General features: G+C 44.0%; 1 protein-coding gene across 1 annotated transcript in view; it reads left to right on the top strand.

The window, feature by feature from the left end:
* astn1 (astrotactin 1) overlaps positions 1 to 22,335 on the top strand; it is a 1,125,762-nt gene that overhangs the window by 463,917 nt on the left and 639,510 nt on the right. Inside the window, exon 8 of the mRNA XM_060931185.1 lies at positions 17,590 to 17,674. Coding sequence (XP_060787168.1) covers positions 17,590 to 17,674 — 85 coding nt within the window. The remainder of the gene's footprint in view (positions 1 to 17,589; positions 17,675 to 22,335) is intronic.

Here is a 22,335-nt window from a genome sequence, read left to right as displayed (position 1 = left end):
GTGCGATTGAACCATTCAACTAAACCTTCCGTTTGTGGGTGATAAACGCTGGTGCGGATCGGCTTAATACCCAACAGCCTATACAGTTCCTTTAGTGTACATGACATAAACGCGGTGCCTTGGTCAGTCAGAATCTCTTTCAGGATTCCGACTTGGGAGATAACGCGGAACAGTGCCTCCGCAATACTGCGTGCTGAGATATTGCGAAGAGGCACTGCTTCCGGGTATCGCGTTGCACAGTCCACCAGAACTAATATAAAATGGTACCCTTGTGCTGACTGATCTAATGGCCCGACGAGATCTATCCCAATTCTTTCGAATGGGGTCTCGATTAATGGGAGAGGGCGCAAAGGCACTTTTGGAATGGCCGCTGGATTTACTAACTGGCATTCGCGGCACGCCGTACACCACCTACAGTCATCACCACAAATCCCTGGCCAATAGAACCGGGCCATTATTCGGGCTAGTTTTTTATCCTGCCCTAAGTGTCCAGCCATGGGATTAAAGTGAGCTGCCTGGAATACCAATTCCCGGCAGCTCTTTGGAATCAAAAGCTGCGTGACTTGCTCTTTAGTTTGAGTGTCCTGCGTCACTCGGTATAATCTATCCTTCATAATCACGAAGTAGGGGAAGGACGGGGTGGCGTTTGGCTGGAGCATTGACCATCGATTACTCTCACTTGGTCAAACGCATGCCGCAGAGTCTCGTCTCGTGACTGCTCTAATGGAAAATCCGTGAGGGATTCCCCGAGAAAGAGAGGAGGAGCCGGCGACTCCTCACTCTGCTGCGGAGCTGACGTAGACGGCTCTGTGACAGCTGCTTCCGCCAATGCGACACCGGGACCTCCCCTTATTAAACTACGGTAGGACCCACTCTTTACTAGGTGCCTCATTAATTCACCAAATCCTGGCCAATCTGTCCCCAAAATTATCGAGTGGGTAAGGCGAGGATTAACCGCCGCCTTCACTATAAATTTTTCCCCTCGAAAAAAATGTGGACTGACACTAAAGGGTAGCTGTGAACATCCCCGTGCACACACAACACCTTCACCAATTCTGCTCCCCCCAATGCCTTGTCTTGCACCAGGCTTTGGTGGATTGAGGTCTGATTACAACCAGAATCCACCAACGCCTGATATGTATCCCCTTGGATACTCACCGGTATGCGATATGCTCCGGCCCGATCGAGGGAGGCTCCTGGCGCGTCGGGGATCCGAACCACCGCGCCCACCTCCATTACCGAGCACTGTTGTTGGAGGTGGCCCGGCTTCCCGCAGTGCCAGCAAACCGGCCGGGGCTTCCTCTCTGCACTGGTGCTCTGGGGCTCACTCACCTGAGGGGGGGGGGAGAGACAGACACAGAAGGGAGAAACGGGAGGGCACCACGGGTGTGGCGAGCCGGCACCACGGGTGCGGCGAGCCGGCTGGGGTGGGGCCGGCCCCCACCTCCGCGGTGGGGGAACGGGGCGAGGAGGAGACACGGGAGGAGAGGGAGAGAGAGAGGAGAGAGGAGAAGAGGTTGTCTGCTGTTCTGCCGTCGGGACAGCCACCAAATGGTCCTCTGCCAGCTCGATTGCCTGATCCAGCGATGCCGGTCAGTGGCACTGGACCCACTCTGCAGCTCCGGCTGGTAGATGCATGATGAACTGTTCCAGCACTACCTGGTCGATGATCCCCTCGGCGTCGCGGTTGTCGGCCCTCAACCACCGCTTGCAGGCGTCCCAGAGTTGCTGGCCAAACGCGAACGGCCAGCTGACTTCCTCCAAGCGCAAAGCGCGGAAGCGCTGCCATTGTCGCTCGGGGGTGCGTCCCACACGCTGGAGGACGGCCCGGCGAAGGTCCGTGTAGGCCAGCCGGCGGTCGGCGGGGAGCTGTAGCGCGGCCAGCTGCACCTCTCCCGTTAGCAGGGGGAGGAGGCGCGCCGTGCGCTGTTCCATCGGCCACCCCGAGGTCTCTGCCACCTGCTCAAAGAACGTGAGGAAGGCCTCGGGGTCGTCCTGCGGGCCCATCTTCATCAGGGTGAAGGGGGACGGCCCCGCGGCGGTGGACCCCGCCGACGCGAGGAGGTGCCGGAACACCTGTCGCTCTTCCTGCTGAGCCAGCACCAGGGCCTCGAACTGCTGTTCCTGTTCCTTCCCGAGGGCAACTAGTGCCTGGTACTGGCTTTGCTGGGCCGTGGCGAGGGCGTGGACCAGCTTGGCGAAAGGGGAGGACTCCATGGGGCTGTTCTGCTTCGGCGCTCCAATCCCGGGTTTCAGCACCACTGTAGCAAGTGTTCTAGGTGGGTGGAGCACAGAAGCATGGCTGGCCAGTACTGAGTTCTCAATAACTCTTTTATTGTCAGCTTTTCAGCTTCTACACGTTTACTTATACATATACACACACGTCACACACACGTGTTCTGGTCGGGAGAGAGCCCGCTCTGCTCTCGCTCTCTTCCTTAAATAGGGTGCGGCTCCTGGAAAGACACAGAAACACAGGTTAATTCACATCAGGTGTAGTGATTCTGCCACTTACCTTCCCTGACTCCGCCCTCCAGTCACAAACCGACGCTTGACCACGCCCCCACTGCCACAATCACATATTTTAAATGACACATATTTGGCCATGCCATGGTTCAGAGTGTATCCTTAGCTGTCCTGTATGAACAAATCACAAATGACTCGCACCGTGACCCGACAAAACACATTAGTGTCAGCCAGAGTGACTGATGGTGTGAATATGTCAAGTATACATCAAATATAACAGCAGCACTCGTGTACTATCCACAGCATGCTTCATAGCATCACAACAGTACACATTTATGCTGTAGCACTACATAGTACTGCACAGTAAAGCCACTTAAGGCATTTAAGTGCATGTTTTTGAAGTAGAGTAGGCTAATTAAATTGTACTTACAGAATACTGTCAGCTTTTGTTATTTATCATATAAAAATTCCATGAATACTTTAATTGTCCAGATTTTATATCCTTAAAAAGAAAGAAAAACAAGCATTCCCACCATTTCAGGTGCAGGGAGTAATAATATTATAAGCTGCGCAGTCAGGAACTGCTTGTTGACAGCGGCAATCATGGAACATTAACTGGATGGTTGAATTTTATGTGATTCCCCAGTAATGTGTATGACCTTAACAGTACCATTTCAGTTTTTTACAGGTCTTGTGGTCTAAACCTTTTACAAGTCAGTGGTCTAATGTCCACATGGCTGACATTTTATCTGCTGCTTAAAATATTTGAATATGTCTGAGCACTGACCAACACAAGAAAAAAAACCCTTTCTTTCTGATTATTATCTTTCTGTCAACAATATTTGTAAGTTGTTCAATTTAACACTTTGTTGTAGGCCTATTTAACAGAAGAATTCTGGATGACAGTGAGAAATTTCATCCCAAGCCAAAAGGGGTGCCCCACCTATTTCACCTCACACAAGCTCAACCCTCCCTCATCAGCACAGTTATCACCGACAGTGGTGCTTGAAAGTTTGTGAACCCTTTAGAATGTCCTATATTTCTGCATAAATATGACCTAAAACGTCATCAGATTTTCACACAAGTCCTAAAAGTATATAAAGGGAACCCAGTTAAACAAATGAGACAAAAATATTATACTTGGTCATTTATTTATTGAGGAAAATGATCCAATATTACATATCTGTGAGTGGCAAAAGTATGTGAACCTTTGCTTTCAGTATCTGATGTGACCCCCTTGTGCAGCAATAACTGCAACCAAACATTTCCAGTAACTGTTGATCAGTCCTGCTTGGAGGAATTTTAGCCCATTCCTCCATACAGAACAGCTTCAACTCTGGGATGTTGGTGGGTTTCCTCACATGAACTACTTGCTTCAGGTCCTTCCACAACATTTCCATTGGATTAAGGTCAGGACTTGGCCATTCCAAAACATTAACTTTATTCTTCTTTCACCATTCTTTGGTAGAATGACTTGTGTGCTTCGGGTCATTGTCTTGCTGCATGACCCGCCTCCTCTTGAGATTCAGTTCATGGACAGATGCCCTGACATTTCCCTTTAGAATTTGCTGGTATAATTCAGAATTCATTGTTCCATCAATGATAGCAAGCTGTCCTGGCCCAGATGCAGCAAAACAGGCCCAAATCATGATACTACCACCAACATGTTTCACAGATGTGATGAAGTTCTTATGCTGGAATGCAGTGTTACATAACGCTTCTCATTTAAACCAAAAAGTTCTATTTTGGTCTCATCTGTCCAAAAGACATTTTTCCAATAGCCTTTTGGCTTATCCACGTGATCTTTAGCAAACTGCAGATGAGCAGCAATGTTCTTTTTGGAGAGCAGTGGCTTTCTCCTTGCAACCCTGCCATGCACACCATTGTTGTTCAGTGTTTTCCTGATGGTGGACTCATGACCATTCAGTTGGTTAGAAGTTACCCTGGGGTCCTTTGTGACCTTGCCAACTATTACACGCCTTGCTCTTGGAGTGATCTTTGTTGGTCGACCACTCCTGGGGAGGGTAACAATGGTCTTGAATTTCCTCCATTTGTATACAGTCTGTCTGACTGTGGATTGGTGGAGTCCAAACTCTTTAGACATGGTTTTGTAACCTTTTCCAGCCTGATGAGCATCAACAACGCTTTTTCTGAGGTCCTCAGAAATCTCCTTTGTTTGTGCCATGATACACTTCCACAAACATGTGTTGTGAAGATCAGACTTTGATAGATCCCTGTCCTTTAAATAAAACAGGGTGCCCACTCACACCTGATTGTCATCCCATTGATTGAAAACACCTGACTCTAATTTCACCTTCAAATTAACTGCTAATCCTAGAGGTTCACATACTTTTGCCACTCACAGATATGTAATATTGGATCATTTTCCTCAATAAATAAATGACCAAGTATAATATTTTTGTCTCATTTGTTTAACTAGGTTCTCTTTATCTACTTTTAGAACTTCTGTGAAAATCTGATGATGTTTTAGATCATATTTATGCAGAAATATAGAAAATTCTAAAGGGTTCGCAAACTTTCAAGCACCACTGTATGCAACTTTACATTGTTATGCAAATGTTAAGCGCTTATCAGTTACAGTGAAATAGCACCTGAAAAGAGAAAAAATGTGTGCATGTGCTTGATACAAGTATGATAAGAGGCACTAAGTGTGCTTTTATCAGTTTACAACTAATGAACGTGAACATGAATGTAGTTCACTGGTGAGAGTGAATGATGCTCAGTCAACAAAAGTATGGATAATAGGCAAAAAAAATAACTTTCATAGTGTGATATGGAGTACAATGTGTTACATTGTCTTGGAAATGCTCCTTGAAAAATTATTTCATGACCATCTCTATTTTCTTTCGCATTCCTTGTCTTGATCAATGTTGTCTTAAGGCAGTGCAGTCTGATGCGCTGGTGGTGACACTACTGATTTGCTTATATCGATAAAGTAGACTCCAATAACATTATAATGGTAGGTGAAATTTGATATTTTAATTGCTGATCAAAAATTTGGATTCACTGTGGCTCATTAAAAAAAAAAAATCAGAAGAGCTGAAAGTAAAGTAGTTCATTTTTATTTGTCTCTCGTCTCGTCTCGTCTTCTTCCGCTTTATCCGGGACCGGGTCGCGGAGGCAGCAGTCTAAGCATTGAAGCCCAAACTTCCCTCTCCCCAGACACCTCGGTCAGCTCCTCGGGAAGAACACCGAGGCGTTCCCAGGCCAGCCGAGAGACATAGTCCCTCTAGCGTGTCCTGGGTCTTCCCTGGGGCCTCCTCCCGGGGGGACATGCCTGGAACACCTCCCCAGGGAGGCGTCCAGGAGGCATCCGAAAAAGATGCCCGAGCCACCTCAGCTGATTCCTCTCGATGTGGAGGAGCAGTGGCTCTACTCCGAGCTCCTCCCGAGTGACTGTGCTTCTCACCCTATCTCTAAGGGAGCGCCCAGCCACCCTGCGAAGGAAACTCATTTCGGCCGCTTGTATCCGCGATCTTGTTCTTTCGGTCATTACCCAAAGCTCATGACCATAGGTGAGAGTCGGAACATAGATCAACCGGTAAATTGAGAGCTTCGCCTTTTGGCTCAGCTCCTTCTTCACCACGATGGACCGGTAAAACGACCGCATCACTGCGGAGGCTGCACCGATCTGCCTGTCGATCTCACGCTCCATCCTTCCCTCACTCGTGAACAAGATCCCGAGATACTTAAACTCTTCCACTTGAGGCAGGACTTCTCCACCAACCTGGAGAGGGCAAGCCACCCTTTTCCGGTCAAGAACCATGGCCTCGGACTTGGAGGTGCTGATTCTCATCCCAGCCGCTTCACACTCGACTGCAAACTGCCCAAGTGCATGCTGGAGGTCCTGGCTTGAAGAAGCCAACAGGACAACATCATCCACAAAAAGCAGAGATGAAATCCTGTGGTTCCCAAACAGGATTCCTTCCGGCCCCTGGCTGCGCCTAGAAATTCTGTCCATAAAAATTATGAACAGAACTGGTGACAAAGGGCAGCCCTGCCGGAGTCCAACATGCACTGGGAACAGGTCTGACTTACTGCTGGCAATGCGAACCAGACTCCTGCTCCGTTCATACAGGGACTGGACAGCCCTTAGCAAAGAGCCCCGAACCCCATACTCCCGAAGCACCCCCCACAGAATACCACGGGGGACACGGTTGAATGCCTTCTCCAGATCCACAAAGCACATGTGGACTGGTTGGGCAAACTCCCATGAACCCTCGAGCACCCTATGAAGGGTATAGAGCTGGTCCAGTGTTCCGCGACCAGGACGAAAACCGCATTGTTCCTCCTGGATCCGAGGTTCGACTATTGGTCGAATTCTCCTCTCCAGTACCCTAGAGTAAACTTTCCCCGGGAGGCTGAGAAGTGTGATTCCCCTATAATTGGAGCACACTCTCCGGTCCCCTTTCTTAAAAAGAGGGACCACCACCCCAGTCTGCCACTCCAGAGGCACTGTCCCCAACCGCCACGCGATGTTGCAGAGGCGTGTCAACCAAGACAGCCCCACAACATCCAGAGACTTGAGATACTCTGGGCGGATCTCATCCACCCCCGGTGCCTTGCCACCGAGGAGCTTGCAAACCACCTCAGTGACTTCGGCTTGGGTAATGGACGAGTCCACCTCTGAGTCATCAGCCTCAGTCTCCTCAATGGAAGACATGACGGTGGGATTGAGGAGATCCTCAAAGTATTCCTTCCACCGCCCGACAATGTCCCCAGTCGAGGTCAACAGCTCCCCACCCGCACTGTAAACAGTGTTGGCAGAGTACTGCTTCCCCCTCCTGAGGCGCCGGATGGTTTGCCAGAATTTCTTCGAGGCCGACCGATAGTCCTTCTCCATGGCCTCCCTGAACTCCTCCCAGTTCTGAGTTTTTGCCTCCGCAACTGCCCGAGCTGCAGCACGCCTGGCCTGCCGATACCCGTCGGCTGCCTCAGGAGTCCCAGAGGTCAACATGGCCCGATAGGACTCCTTCTTCAGCTTGACAGCATCCCTTACTTCCGGTGTCCACCACCGGGTTCGGGGATTGCCGCCACGACAGGCACCAGAGACTTTGCGGCCACAGCTCCGAACAGCTGCGTCCACAATGGAGGTAGAGAACATGGTCCACTCAGACTCAATGTCCCCTGCCTCCCTCGGAAGCTGCTCGGTCAGACGTTCCCAACAGACCCTCACCATACGTTTGGGCCTGCCAGGTCTGTCCAGCTTCCTCCTCTGCCAGCGGATCCAACTCACCACCAGGTGGTGATCAGTTGACAGCTCAGCCCCTCTCTTCACCCGAGTGTCCAAGACATAGGGCTGGAGATCAGATGAAACCACAACAAAGTCTATCATCGACCTCCGACCTAAGGTGTCCTGGTGCCACGTGCACTTATGGACACCCCTATGCTCGAACATGGTGTTCGTTATGGACAAACCGTGACTAGCACAGAAGTCCAATAACAAAACACCACTCGGGTTCAGATCGGGGAGGCCGTTCCTCCCAACCACGCCCCTCCAGGGGTCACTGTCGTCGCCCACGTGAGCATTGAAGTCCCCCAGTAACACAATGGAGTCCCCAGTCTGAGCACCCTTCAGTACCTCTCCCAGGGACTCCAAGAAGGCCGGATACTCTATACTGCTATTTGGCCCGTAGGCACAAACAACAGCAAGAGCCCTCTCCCCAATCCGAAGGCGCAGAGAGGCGACCCTCTCGTTCACTGGGGTAAACTCCAACACATGGCGGCTGAGCTGGGGAGCTATAAGCAAGCCCACACCAGCCCGCCGCCGCTCACCATGGGCGACTCCAGAGAAGTGGAGAGTCCAACCCCTCTCGAGGAGCTGGGTTCCAGAGCCCAAGCTGTGCGTGGAGGTGAGCCCGACTATCTCTAGCCGGTACCTCTCAACCTCCCGCACAAGCTCAGGCTCTTTCCCCCCCAGCGAAGTGACATTCCATGTCCCAACAGCTAGCTGCTGTGTCCGGGGATCAGGTCGTCGAGGCCCCTGCCTTCGACTGCCACCCAATCCGCACTGCACCAGTCCCCTACTGCTACCTCTGTGGGTGGTGAACCCACAGGAGGTCAGGCCCACATCACCTCTTCGGGCTGAGCCTGGCCGGGCCCCATGGGCAAAGGCCCGGTCACCAAGTGCTTGCATACGAGCCCCAACCCCAGGCCTGGCTCCAGGGTGGGGCCCCGGCTGCACCATACCGGGCGACGTCACGGTCCTTGATGGTTTCTCCATAAGGGTTTTGGTGAACTGCTCTTGGTCTGGCCTGTCACCTAGGACCTGTCTGCCTTGGGAAACCCTGACAGGGGCATAATGCCCCCGACAACATAGCTCCTAGGATCATTCAGGCACACAAACCCCTCCACCACAATAAGGTGGCAGTTCTAGGAGGGGATTTTTATTTGTATGAACTGAATTTTGAATGAGTGAAAAATAAAATTGGTAAAAAAATCTTTAAGCTGATGTGTGGACTATAAATTAACAGGCATTTATCATTACCATTAATTTGGTCTTTGCACGGTCTACACTTGAATTTAATAATCCCCTTTTTTTTAAAACCTATTCTTATTTTCCATCATCTGCACCACACTAAATATGCTGAAACATAAACACATACATCAGAACAAAATGGATGTATTCACATTAACATTTGAATGAGTTGTTTATTCAGTTTTAAGGCCTTTACACACCAGGAGGTGCTTTTTTTCATGCGATTAATTTGCACATTACGTATGCATCTGCTTGCACTCAAGATTCCACTTCCCAGAATTCACAGCAGCCTTCATGTCTGGCCTCCTCAGACTACAACATCCTTTCTCCACTTCACCTCTCACAGTCTCCTGATTTCTAATTGTGTACACACCTGGATTCAATCACCACAGCACACATATAAGCACTCTAACAGCATTCAGTCTTTGCAAAGTAAATGCTCAGTTCTGTGTGTCTGACTTTACCAAACCTTTTTGATTATTGAGCTGCTTTTCTGGTTTGATGATTGCTTTGTACTTTGGACTTTGCCTTTTTGATATTGCCTCTGATTTCCTGTTTGTGCCTCACCTGACCGTTGCCTGTTTTTGACTCTGCCTTTTGTCTCACGATTTGGATTTGTCTGCCAGTTTGCCTTAACTCCCTTTTGCTTTTACATCTGTCTGCCGCCTGCCTTTCTGACAAATTAATTCGCCATTATCATGGATGTAGCAGAAGAAAGCAGGCATGCTACCTTGTCTGCATAGGGTCATCTCCTAGGAGAACAGCAGCAACTTCTGGGTGAACTTGATGCCCATGATACCCAACTCACCACTAGGCACTCATAGCCCACCCCACATCAATTATGAACTCCAACACGCTTGTCCCCTGTCTTAACAAGTTCTCAGGAGAAGTGTCTGAATGCAAGGGATTTCTGCTACAATGCTCTGTTTTTCACTGCTCAGATGGGGATCAGAGACCAAAAGAAATAGCCCAATTTATCAACCTTCTCACTGGTAAAGCACTCAAGTGGGCGGCTGCTGTATAGGAGAAGGGTGGAAAACCCATGTCTTTACAAGCATTTCATTGAGTTGTTTTGCTGAGTTTTTGATTGCAGTCCTGAAGGGGTAGAAGTTGGTGAATAGCTACTTACTATTAAACAAGGAAGGAGACGAGTTGCAGAATATGCTCTCAAATTTAACAAGCAACTGGAATGAGGGTGCCCTAACTGCATTTCACCAATGTCTCAATCCTGAAATTCTTACTGAACTCGCCTTTTGGGATGATCAGCTCTCTGAACTCACTCATTGATGTGTCCATTCAAATCAACAATTTGCTCAGGAATTGACCGTCACTGAAAACCCCATGCACTGCCCACATGTCACAGTGAACTGTGAGCCCATGGAGAGCTCATGCACCATGTTAAGTCTTTCTGAATGTGAGCGAAGGCACAGAGAGAGACATTGTTTCTATTGTGGGGACACCACACATTGTGTGTCAAGTTGTTCCTCTCATCAAGGAGGCTTTATAGTGTCGAGAATGACTCTGAGAGCCTCAACTACATCAAGCCTTCACCCAGTGAGTCAGTTTAAGTCTCTCTCATACCAGTCTTTCATGCTTGATGTGCAGATAAGGATCTCAGTGTCTGTTTTTGTTCTCTCAGCCTTGATGGATTCCGGCGCTGCAGAAAATTTTATCGATATTGACAGTGCAAATTCTTCAAATCCCAACAAGACCACTTCAACAGCCCCCAAGTACCAGGGCTATCAATTGTGGATGTATTGGGAGTGGAATAATTCTGTCATGCACTAAGCCTCTCTTACTTCAAGTCATTGCCTTGCATTTCAAAACTCTCGTTCCTAGTCACAGTAACCAAGAATCAACCCATCATTTTGGGGATCCCATGACTGCAGCAGCATGACCCATTGATTTCATGGCATGTCAGAGAAATGCAGCCGTGGCCCACATCTTGCATACAACATTGTCGCCGCCTCCCCAAACTCAGTTGTTTCTACCTTAGTGGAAAGCCTTAAAGTCACCACTACTGCCAGCATTCCGGAGTGTTATTGGGACCTCATAGAGGTATTGAGTAAGGGTAAAGCCAGTGGGCTCCTCCCTCACTGTGCCATAGAGCTCCTTCCTGGCACCATGCCTCCTTGCTGTTGTAATTACCCATGCTCTGTCTCTGAGCAAAAGGCTATGGAGGATTATGTGTAGGAGGTTCTACAACAGGCATATATCCACCCCTCCATGTCACCTGCTTCTGCTGGTTTCTTTTTCATGGAGAAGAAGGGAGGGGGCCTTAGGCCAAGCACAGATTATAGAGGACCCAACCAAATCACAGTAAAATATCCCTATACCTTGCCTTTAGTTCCCTCTGCCCTTGAACAACTCAGATCAGCCAAAGTATTTACCAAGCTTGACCTACTCTGTGCCTATAATCTGGTGTGTATCCAAGAGGGTGATGAGTGGAGGACAGCGTTTAGCATCACCTCTGGCCACTATGAGTACTGTATGATTCCATGTGGGCTATCCTGTGTGCCAAGTGTCTTCCAATCCCTAATTAATGATGCATCAGGGAACATGCTCAGTAAATTTGTCATTCCCAATGTTATAAGCCCTGTATTTGTGGCTGGTGTTTTTCTCTCTCTTGCAGGTAGGCGTCTCATTTGTAATCATCTGTGGTTACCTACAGGTGTGAGCTGCCCTTAAAATCCAGACACACCCTCCCCTTCTGGCTCTCTCTTACACATGCTGTTGCTGCTAGCTGCCTGGCAGCAGGACTTGCTGTTTGATCCCCATCTATCTTTTCCCCTTTTTTGTGTTTAATAAACACATTAACTTAAACTCTGTTTTGTGTTTTCTTGTGTTGCTTTCCTTTGAGCCAGGGTTGTAACAGCCAACATCGATGATATCCTGATCTACTCCCCTACCCTGAAAAGTCATGTAAATCATGTTAAGAGTGTCTTAGCCCAACTGCTTAAGAACCACCCTTTTTTCAAAGCCAAAAAATGCATTTTACGTTACCCAGCACTCCTTCCTAGGATATGGTCGAATGAGAGTAGCAGTGGATACCACCAAGATTGGCACATGGAATGTGAGAATGCTAAAAGAGAGTGGAAGAATAGAGCTACTGTAGAAAGAGACAGAGACATATTAGTGCAACATACTGGCAGTACACAAGAGGTGAGATGGTTGGGAAGGTTGAATTGCATGATTTTATCTAGTCCAGAGAGGAAGATGTACACCACCGATGGGTTGGCTTTCTACTAAGCAAACGAGCAAAGTGGTGTTTGATCGGATACAATTCTGTGAGTTCAAGAACGTTGGTTGCAAGGTTCAGTTGCCAACCAGTCAACATAACAGTTGTACAAGTGTATACACCAACCTCTGACAGCAGTGGTGCTAACATTCGTGAGTTCTATGCTCAGCTTGATGAGACATTGGACTCCATCCCACGGAAGGATGTCAAGATTGTGCTGGGTGATTGGAATGCAAAAATTGGTACTGAGAGAGACAGCTATGAGAAGGCACTTGGCAGGTATGGATATGGCGACTGTAATGATCATGGAGAATGACTGCTAAAATGAGCCTTGGACAAGAGGTTATATGTTAGTAACAGCAGATTTGAGCAAAAACCACACAGAAAACGGATGTGGATATCACTAGACGGAAGAACACGGAACATGATAGACCTGATATTGGTTGACAAAAGATGGAAGACTGCTATCTGGAATTGCAGAACATATCAAGGTGTGGACATGGCATCTGGTCACAGCTTGATGATTAGCAAGCTCCAGATGCAGCTCAAGTGCACCCAAAAACATCAGGTGCTTGAAAGATGAAGAGACCCAAATGCATTTCAGAGAAGTTCTAGAAGATGGACTTGCTGCATGTCCAGTGGGGAGTAATGTGTCACAGAACATGGACAGACTTAACAGTTCTTTGAATGCTGCAATGAGGAGGAGGATGTTGACTGTTACAGTTAGGTGGATCATTCAAGAGGCGCTGAATCTGGCAGACAAGAAACAGCAATGCAAAAATGTGCTTGCAACTGGATGAAAAGATGCTTGAATATAGGCAGCTTTGCAATAGAGTATGCAGGTCTGTAAGAAGAGACAAAGATCACTGGGGCAGAGAACAGTGCAAGGTAATTGAGGCATCAGCCACAGAGAAAAAATCCAGACAGGTATATGAGTTGGTGAAGGTGAACAAACAGAGCTTGCAGGCATGAACATCCATGATTAAGGACAAGGATAGGAAAGTATTATATGATATTAATAAAGTGCTTGGTAGATGGACAGAATACTTCATGGAACTCGATTGTGAGGAATGGCAGTTGGTGAACCAAGTTACTGAGTTGGCAAGAATATCACCTGCGGATGAAAGCGACCATCAAATCTTAATGTCAGAGGTGCAATGAGCAGTGAGAAAGCTAAAACCTAGCAAAGTGGCTAGAACTGATGTCATAGTGGGTGAGGTGTTGCAAGGTGGTGATGCAGGAAATGTACAGTATCTGTAACATGGTATGGATCAGTGAGGTGGTGCCAGAAGAGTGGTTGAAAGCAGTGGTGATACCTATACCAAAGAAAGGAGACATGCTGAACTGCAGCAACTACCGCACACTATCGTTGATGAACCACAGGTGCAAGGTGCTGCTGACAATCCTATTGGAGTGATTGAAGCATGAGATTAAATCTTACCTGTCAGAAGAACAAGCTGGTTTCAGTAAGGACAAAGGAATAGTGCATTAGTAATAATCCTGGCATTGAGGCTCATAGCAGAAAAGATATGGAGGAAGGACCATGATGTCTACAACTGCCTTGTGAATTTCTGGAAGGCTTTCAATACTGTGAACCATGACGTGCTATGGGCAACGCTGAAGTCATTTGGAATAAACGCAAAGCTAGTGAGAGTTTTGCAGGCAATATATCAAAATACAGTAGCGACGGTGAGGATTGGCAAGGAGTGTGGAAATTGGTTTCAACTGCAGAAGGGCTCATGACCGGGTGACCCAGTCTCACCTGATGGGTTTACGATCTATCTGGAGCGAGTGATGGATGCATTTGCTGAGATGGATGTTGTGTCCATACATGGGTGACAAGTGAACAACCCGAAGTATGCGGACGATATTGACATCCTGACGCACACAGAGAACGATCTGCAGTACAAACTGGAAGTGCTGGTGGAACAAGCCACAACAGCAACATTTGAGGTCAACTTAAAGAAGACAAAAACACTGGTGATGGGGCACCAGGACATTGGACAGCAGCTACTCGTGAATGGAGTACACCTAGAAAATGTAAATGAGTTTGAGTATTTTGGTAGCCTAATCACATGGGATGGGGACTGCAGCAAGGAAATTTGCCAGAGGATTGGGAAGGCATATGGTGTGTTGGCTGGATTCAGCAAGTTGTGGAATGCTGGTGAACTGAATCTACAGACAAAACGACAATTGTATGTGTCTGTATTTTCAGTGTGTTGTATGCATCCGAAACTTGGACACTGAAGAAAGATGTTGAGTGAAGACTGAAAGCATTCAAGATGAAGCATTATAGAAAGTTAATTGATGTGAAGTGGCTCCATTATGTGACAAATGAAGAGATCAGGCAGCGTGTACAGCTGGAAGATGTTGTTAGTACCCTCAAGAGGAGGAAAGTTTGGCTGTTTGGGCATGTGTGTAGAATGAAGGATGACTAGTTGCTGAAGATAATTATGCTCTGTATGGTTGATGGAAGCAACAGAAAGGGGTGGCCTTGATGGGCATGGATTGATAGCACAGAATGGACAGACATGACCCTTCACCAGATGACAGAGACCACACAAAGTCAAGAACAGTGGAGGACAGTGGTAAATGTCAGAAAATGAAGCACCAGTGGAGTTTTTTCAAGGCCATGGACTACTAATACAGTGGTGCTTGAAAGTTTGTGAACCCTTTATAACTTTTTATATTTCTGCATAAATATGACCTAAAACATCACCAGATTTTCACACAAGTCCTAAAAGTAGATAAAGAGAACCCAGTTAAACAAATGAGACAAAAATATTATACTTGGTCATTTATTTATTGTGGAAAATGATTCAATATTACGTATCTGTGAGTGGCAAAAGTATGTGAACCTCTAGGATTAGCAGTTAATTTGAAGGTGAAATTAGAGTCAGGTGTTTTCAATCAATGGGATGACAATCAGGAGTGAGTTTTATTTAAAGAACAGGGATCTATCAAAGTCTGATCTTCACAACACATGTTTGTGCAAGTGTATCATGGCATGAACAAAGGAGATTTCTGAGGACCTCAGAAAAAGCGTTATTGATGCTCATCAGGCTGGAAAAGGTTACAAAACCATCTCTAAAGAGTTTGGACTCCACCAATCCACAGTCAGACAGACTGTGTACAAATGGAGGAAATTCAAGACCATTGTTACCCTCCCCAGGAGTGGTCAAGCAACAAAGATCACTCCAAGAGCAAGACGTGCAATAGCCAGTGAGGTCACAAAGGACCCCAGGGTAGCTTCTAAGCAACTGAAGACTTCTCTCACATTGGCTACTGTTAATGTTCATGAGTCTACCATCAGGAGAACACTGAACAACAATGGTGTGCATGGCAGGGTTGCAAGGAGAAAGCCACTGCTCTCCAAAAAGAACATTGCTGCTCATCTGCAGTTTGCTAAAGCTCACATGGACAAGCCAAAAGGCTAATGGAAAATGTTTTGTGGACGGATGAGACCAAAATAGAACTTTTTGGTTTAAATGTGAAGCATTATGTTTAGAGAAAGGAAAACACTGCATTCCAGCATAAGAACCTTATCCCATCTGTGAAACATGGTGCAGGTAGTATCATGGTTTGGGCCTGTTTTGCTGCATCTGGGCCAGGATGGCTTGCCCTCATTGATGGAACAATGAATTCTGAATTATACCAGCAAATTCTAAAGGAAAATGTCAGGACATCTGTCCATGAACTGAATCTCAAGAGAAGATGGGTCATGCAGCAAGACAATGACCCAAAGTACACAAGTCGTTCTACCAAGGAATGGTTAAAGAAGAATAAAGTTAATGTTTTGAAATGGCCAAGTCCTGACCTTAATCCAATGGAAATGTTGTGGAAGGACCTGAAGCAAGCAGTTCATGTGAGGAAACCCACCAACATCCCAGAGTTGAAGCTGTTCTGTATGGAGGAATGGGCTAAAATTCCTCCAAGCAGGACTGATCAACAGTTACTGGAAACGTTTGGTTGCAGTTATTGTTGCACAAGGGGGTCACATCAGATACTGAAATCAAAGGTTCACATACTTTTGCCACTCACAGATATGTACTACTGAATCATTTTCTTCAATAAATAAATGATCAAGTATAATATTCTTGTCTCATTTGTTTAACTGGGTTCTCTTTATCTACTTTTAGGACTTGTGTGAAAATCTGATAATGTTTTAGGTCATATTTATGCAGAAATATAGAAAATTCTAAAGGGTTCACGAACTTTCAAGCACCACTGTACACACTGATGTTAAATACACAATATACTCATCTACTGTTAGCTAAGTTCAGTATACAGTGATAGATTTTATTTCACATTAGTTAACTCAAAACATTCTCCATTTCCTCTGACAAAGTGTGGACGCCCAAGTTAAGAGCATAGAAGATTGGGGGGGTGGAGCTTCTAGATGATGTGAGCTAATATCAGAGAGTTCAATGCACATGCATAAATCATTCCAGATACAAATTTTGGCTATTCTCTGATTTTACTGGGAGAAAAAGACTGCTCTTTTGGCATATTTTTGAGTGATAACTTGTACAACGTACTAGCATAATCCAGTGTTAATGGTGCAGAGCTTCTGCAAAATACATCAAGGTTGGAAGGTACAGTAATGTGATAGAAATAGAGTAAACATCACATGACATTGTGGCTCTATAAAATTGTGTATGGTATGGATGATTAAATCGCTATATCCTGCTTTACATGACAGATTGTTTTTATTTCTTGGATGAGCACAGAACATGTGTACAAGTTGGGTAATTAGCTAGCTTTGGCAGGCTAGTCAAGTCAAGACATCACAAGCCCTGAACTACAGAAAAACACATACTCATTGATGTTAGTATTTGATTTTGACCCATTCAAACTAACAAACAAACAAAAATAATAATTATATGAACTGCAACAGTAATTGCGAGATTTTACAGTCATGTTTCTCTACAAATAATCAAATTTGAATGTAGCTTTAATGTCTGTTCTTAAACAGCTTGGAAAAGCAATCAGATAATTTAATGAATGCAACAAGGACTTCAGTATATAAATAGGATATTCACAGTTTGTACTTGGTGAACATCAAGAATATTTTGTGCTAAGGTTTTCATCCATAAAGATATTAATGAGTGCAGCATGTTGGCTTTGCATAAACTGATCCTGTCCTGGAGTGAATGGCCGCATGCATTGCGAGTGAAATGTTACACAGGTCATTAATGTGGCATAGGGCTTTATGAGATTTAGGTGAGATCACCCTAAAGCTAACATTTCCATCCCACCTGCTTCCCTGTGGGGCCACACTGCAATTATAAAGTGTTGCATTAATAACTCTGTCTGTATTAACTGATTTATTATGTTGTGCATTTCCCCTGCACAGTTTAAAAATGTGCTTCATATTCATTTATAGGTGAATGCCAGTGCTTTGATGGGTATATGAAAGACCCTGTTCACAAGCATCTCTGCATTCGCAATGAATGGGGACCGAATCAGGGGTGAGTAAGCTGAATTTAACCCCACCTCTTTTTATTCTGTTGTATCTTAGACATGATGGTCAGTAAAGGATGAACAACCTCATAGAAACATTAGTGTTGGCATCCCAAGTGGTGTTGAAAGGTATTCACTCTAACATCAGAAAATCATGAGGTCCTTAATATTGAAAATGCCACAGGGAGCCAAGGGAGCAGAAATGGTTCTGCTCTCTGGGAGGGAAGGATTGCATCTCTCCCCTGTCAATCACAGTGACATAAACGAATCGCAGGAATGCGCTCATGTATGCAAAAGAGGGTAGATAACACTTTCCTCCGAGTGTTACGTATGCAGCATTAGTAGTAGTCCAAAAAGATGTGGTAGGTTGGTTTCATGCGTCTCAAAAGAAGAATGTGTTAGACTTCACCCACCCCATTTGGTAGTTGTTGTATGACAGAGGAAATCTTGTGGGTGGGAATGGGCAGGAGACCAAGTTGGGGAGGGAGGGGGTGTTAACATAAAATACAGTCCCAGTTAGGACTTATAAAGTTAAGCTTAAATATTTTTTTTTCTAACTTAGTATACCATTCTTTACTCTTTCACTTAATTTTACAGTGTTATTTATACTGGAAATTTTTTATTTTTTTTCCAAAATATATAAAAAAGGACAATGCTCTGCTAAATAACCCATGGGCCATTATGTAGATAGGTAGGTATAAAAGGGATTTTTATAAAGTGCTTTTTAATATCACTTTAAATTCACTAATTTCCAACTCATTATGAGTTGCCTTATATATGTTTAAAAAATGTTCCATGTTCAGGGTCTTCAAAATGAGTCATAATAAGCCATGAAACAGATTGCATCCTGTTCCTAAGTCAAGTTTGCTAGTAACACAGCAACATCACAAACAGATTTAAAAATGCACCCAAAGTTCAGAAAACTGAGCTAAAATGGCTAAAATTATGTAAACATTTACAAAGATGAAAAACAAAACAAAAATGGATTTCAGAATCCTCTAAAGAGAAGCATTTAATACATATGAAGTTCGTGAGAGTTCCTTCCTTGCCAGTGTTTCACGTGTACTTGTCAGGATTTGGGGCTGCTGTTTGGGAGTGTTTAAGACTCAGAGGTGTGGAAAACCTTAGCATTTTAATTGGAAGTGAGATGGGAGTGATGATAGTTGCTGAGACGGATCTGTTAATTAGAAATCTGATTGGAACAATTGGGAAGATAGGCAGCAGGCTCATGATGGTGAGGGATTTGCGTGCTGGGTGGCATGCTGAGAAGGTGTGAAGATTATTTAATTGGACCTAACACTTCAAAGAGGCAAAAAGAAATCCAATGAGGAGGGAAAAACTATTTAAAAGTTCCTAAGGACCTAAATATTTTCTATGCTGAACTTTACGTTCATAGCCTTTTCACTGATAAAGGTTTTGCCCAAATGACATTTGTGATAGCATTTGGGCAAAAGTCATTGTGTTCCCAAAAAATGTTCTATATGTCAAGTCCTAAAGGAGACAATTTAATATTTACAAAACAGAGCCTCTGCTGATTCTAACTTTCTTTGAGAGTCATTGTCTCCTTGTCTGCTCTTCTTTGTCTCTGACCCACCAGCTGCCACCACATTCAGCTCCTATCACTTCCTGAAGACCTGCATAATGCCACTCATGACTACATGCCAGGCAGGGAAAGCTGCCTCAGTAACAGTATCTATCAGAAAGGCGTGTTGGTGACCAAATGCATTGACAAGGATAGGAATATCAGACAAGTTTGACCTTGATGGGACATATTTTTTTTTATTTAAACAAACAAAACAAACAAACAAAAACAGCTTAAAGTTAGGGATAGCATTAATTACTGCATTAATAATTATGTCAACCTGAGGACCTCACAAGGATAGTAAGAGAATATATAATTTATTATTATATTATAACTATATTTTATAATTATATATTATATAATTGTATGTAATATATATATTACATACAATTTTTTGTATATATATATATATACACACATACATACATACATACATACATACAAACAGTGGTCTCAAAGTTTAAGGGAATAAATGAGTACGAGGCAAAGAATAGGAGGGTACAACTAAAAAGGCTGAAGCCCCTTCACTGTGAACCATAGACAAGAAAAATGGAAAACTGGGGTTATCTGAGACACAGTTTCAAGGCATTTGGAGAGAAACTTCCAATTGATTGTAAACAGCAAAATAGAGTCTGAAGTGATGGTAATCAATCCTAAAAATTTTAATAGAACTGCCATATAGTAATGAATCAAAAAGAAATTTGACAATACAAAACTTGGTATTATTTTTGATGTTTACAAAATCAAGTAACAGTTACAATAACTTGGTTTTGTAAGCATCAAAAATATGTAAGTTTTGTATAGTCAAATTTCTTTTTGATTCATTAATCAATTTCTGAACAATCTGAGTATTGACCTAATCCTAAAGCTTCTATAACAGTGTCTGTAGTGATATCAGGTACTGAACTTGATTCAGGTTGTTTACATGTTCTATCTTCCCCTTTTTCCTTCTTTTCTTTGAAAGGAACCACTCTGTTGCCTTTTGCACAAGTCTGTTCACTTCAGATGAATTCAAATTAGGTCCAAATTTTATTATATATATCATCTCATTATCTCTAGCCACTTTATCCTTCTACAGGGTCGCAGGCAAGTCAGCCCTGTGATGACCTGGCGACTTGTCCAGGGTGTACCCCGCCTTTCTCCCGTAGTCAGCTGGGATAGGCTCCAGCTTGCCTGATATATATATAAGCATGTGATATCCCTTTTATATTAAGGAGGTTCAGAATTCAAAAGATTTTTCAGATATTTAGAAAAAATATATGAATTAATTTCACAGTTTTTTCATTTGGCATTGCACTATATGGTATAATAAGTGAATCTATATTCATCTGACAATGAGTGACAGCTCTTGCAACAGCAACTGTACAAAAACAAATACATAAAAACTCATATATATATTTATAATTTTAACGATTACTTTTAACATTAACTGCATGACAGATGTCAAGTCTTGATATGTGACTCCACTACAAGGATACATTGCATTCTGTTGAAAGTCAAAATATAAACAATGTCAATGCGCCAAACATGCCGAGTGGGTGAGTTTGACCCAAAACAGGCTGTATACAATAATGGGATAGCGATCAATATTTATTTATTTATTTATTTATTTATTTATAATTTAATATTTAGCAACCAGCATTTATACATGGACCCATACACAGACGTATTCAGGGGCGGATCCAGGAAAATGGGAAGGGGGGTGTCAACCCAGTAAGGCCAGGGGTCCAGGGGGCTGCCAGAGTCCCCTGGAAACTCTGCAGTTTTTAAATGTCCAGAGATATATTTTGAGCTGTCAGAGACATGTTGTAAATGAAACCTCTGAAAGACAATTACCATATCAAATTTTTTTAAAACTAGGAACTTTCAAAACCATTTTATTAGTCACTGAAAATGATATTGTCAGAGTTGCAGGTTTATGCATAGAACATAATTACAACTGTTATATGGTCATATTTATGAAAGTTGCATTGTCATATAATGCATTACCACATGACACACTATAGTGTAGTACACTGACCACAAAACACCTTATATCAATAAATTATTACTATTTAAGCAACTACAATCTGAGTTCAATGGGGAATTTTAAGCAAACTGTCAACATTTCAGACTTTTCTGTCCTGTATCTGTCTGTCCAAATTTCACCCTGTCCGAATGATAGACCAAAGGCCCAGAACAATGGAGCTGTGGGTCCGGGACCCAAAGGCAGGTCTCAGAAACTGAAGGGTGCCTGGAGATGGCTTCTCAGCTATTTCCAGCCATATTTTTGTGATCTTCAAAGGCCAAATTACGCTAGACATTAGTTGCTAATTATACTACAAATTTACTATAATTTATAAGAAAATGTCAGAAGATTCAAGAAAACCATGCTTAAAGTTATACTGTACCCAAGAAAACAGTAGCGTACACAGGTCAGTTCAATGTCTAGAAAAAAGTATGGGTAGGCAAGGATGTTCCAGTTGGTTACGACTTACTGGTCCTCATATATAGGTACTATAATTACACTCATGAAACACTGTCAACAATAACTATTTTTATACTATATTTATAATAAGTCTATAAGAAATTTAGTAATTACCAATACAATTATTTTTACAAAACAGAGTTAAAATTTTGAGTACGAGATTCCAAGTAACTTTGGAACAGAATAAATTTTAAATTACTCAAAACTAGACATGATAATATCATTTGGCATTCAAGACTAAAATCTGCTGCACTAGAACTTAGAAAATAGAAGAAAACACCACGAAAGAGAAACCAATCGAAACCGAAAGAGTGCAAGTGATTATCATGCCGTTACCATGGGAATAGTCTTTTATGAATGCGGAAGTGGGCGCTCAGTGCTCTGACTCCAGTGTGACTGAGTAAAGTTACAAGTTTTATGTTTCATCTAATTTAGATCATTTTAAAAATATAATATTATTTGGCAGTGGACACATAGGAAAGTGTATACAGTTTCTGTCAATATGTTTGTCATGCTTGTATGATAAAAACTCACAAAGACATTTATCTAAATACATGACCTACTCATTCTAAACCTGCCGAGCTTCACCGAAGAAGCTCTCGACCCCAGAGGGTTAAAAT

The sequence above is a fragment of the Neoarius graeffei genome, chromosome 1 (genome assembly GCF_027579695.1).
Source record: "Neoarius graeffei isolate fNeoGra1 chromosome 1, fNeoGra1.pri, whole genome shotgun sequence".
NCBI lineage: Eukaryota > Metazoa > Chordata > Actinopteri > Siluriformes > Ariidae > Neoarius > Neoarius graeffei.
This window is presented reverse-complemented; position numbering and strand designations above follow the sequence as displayed.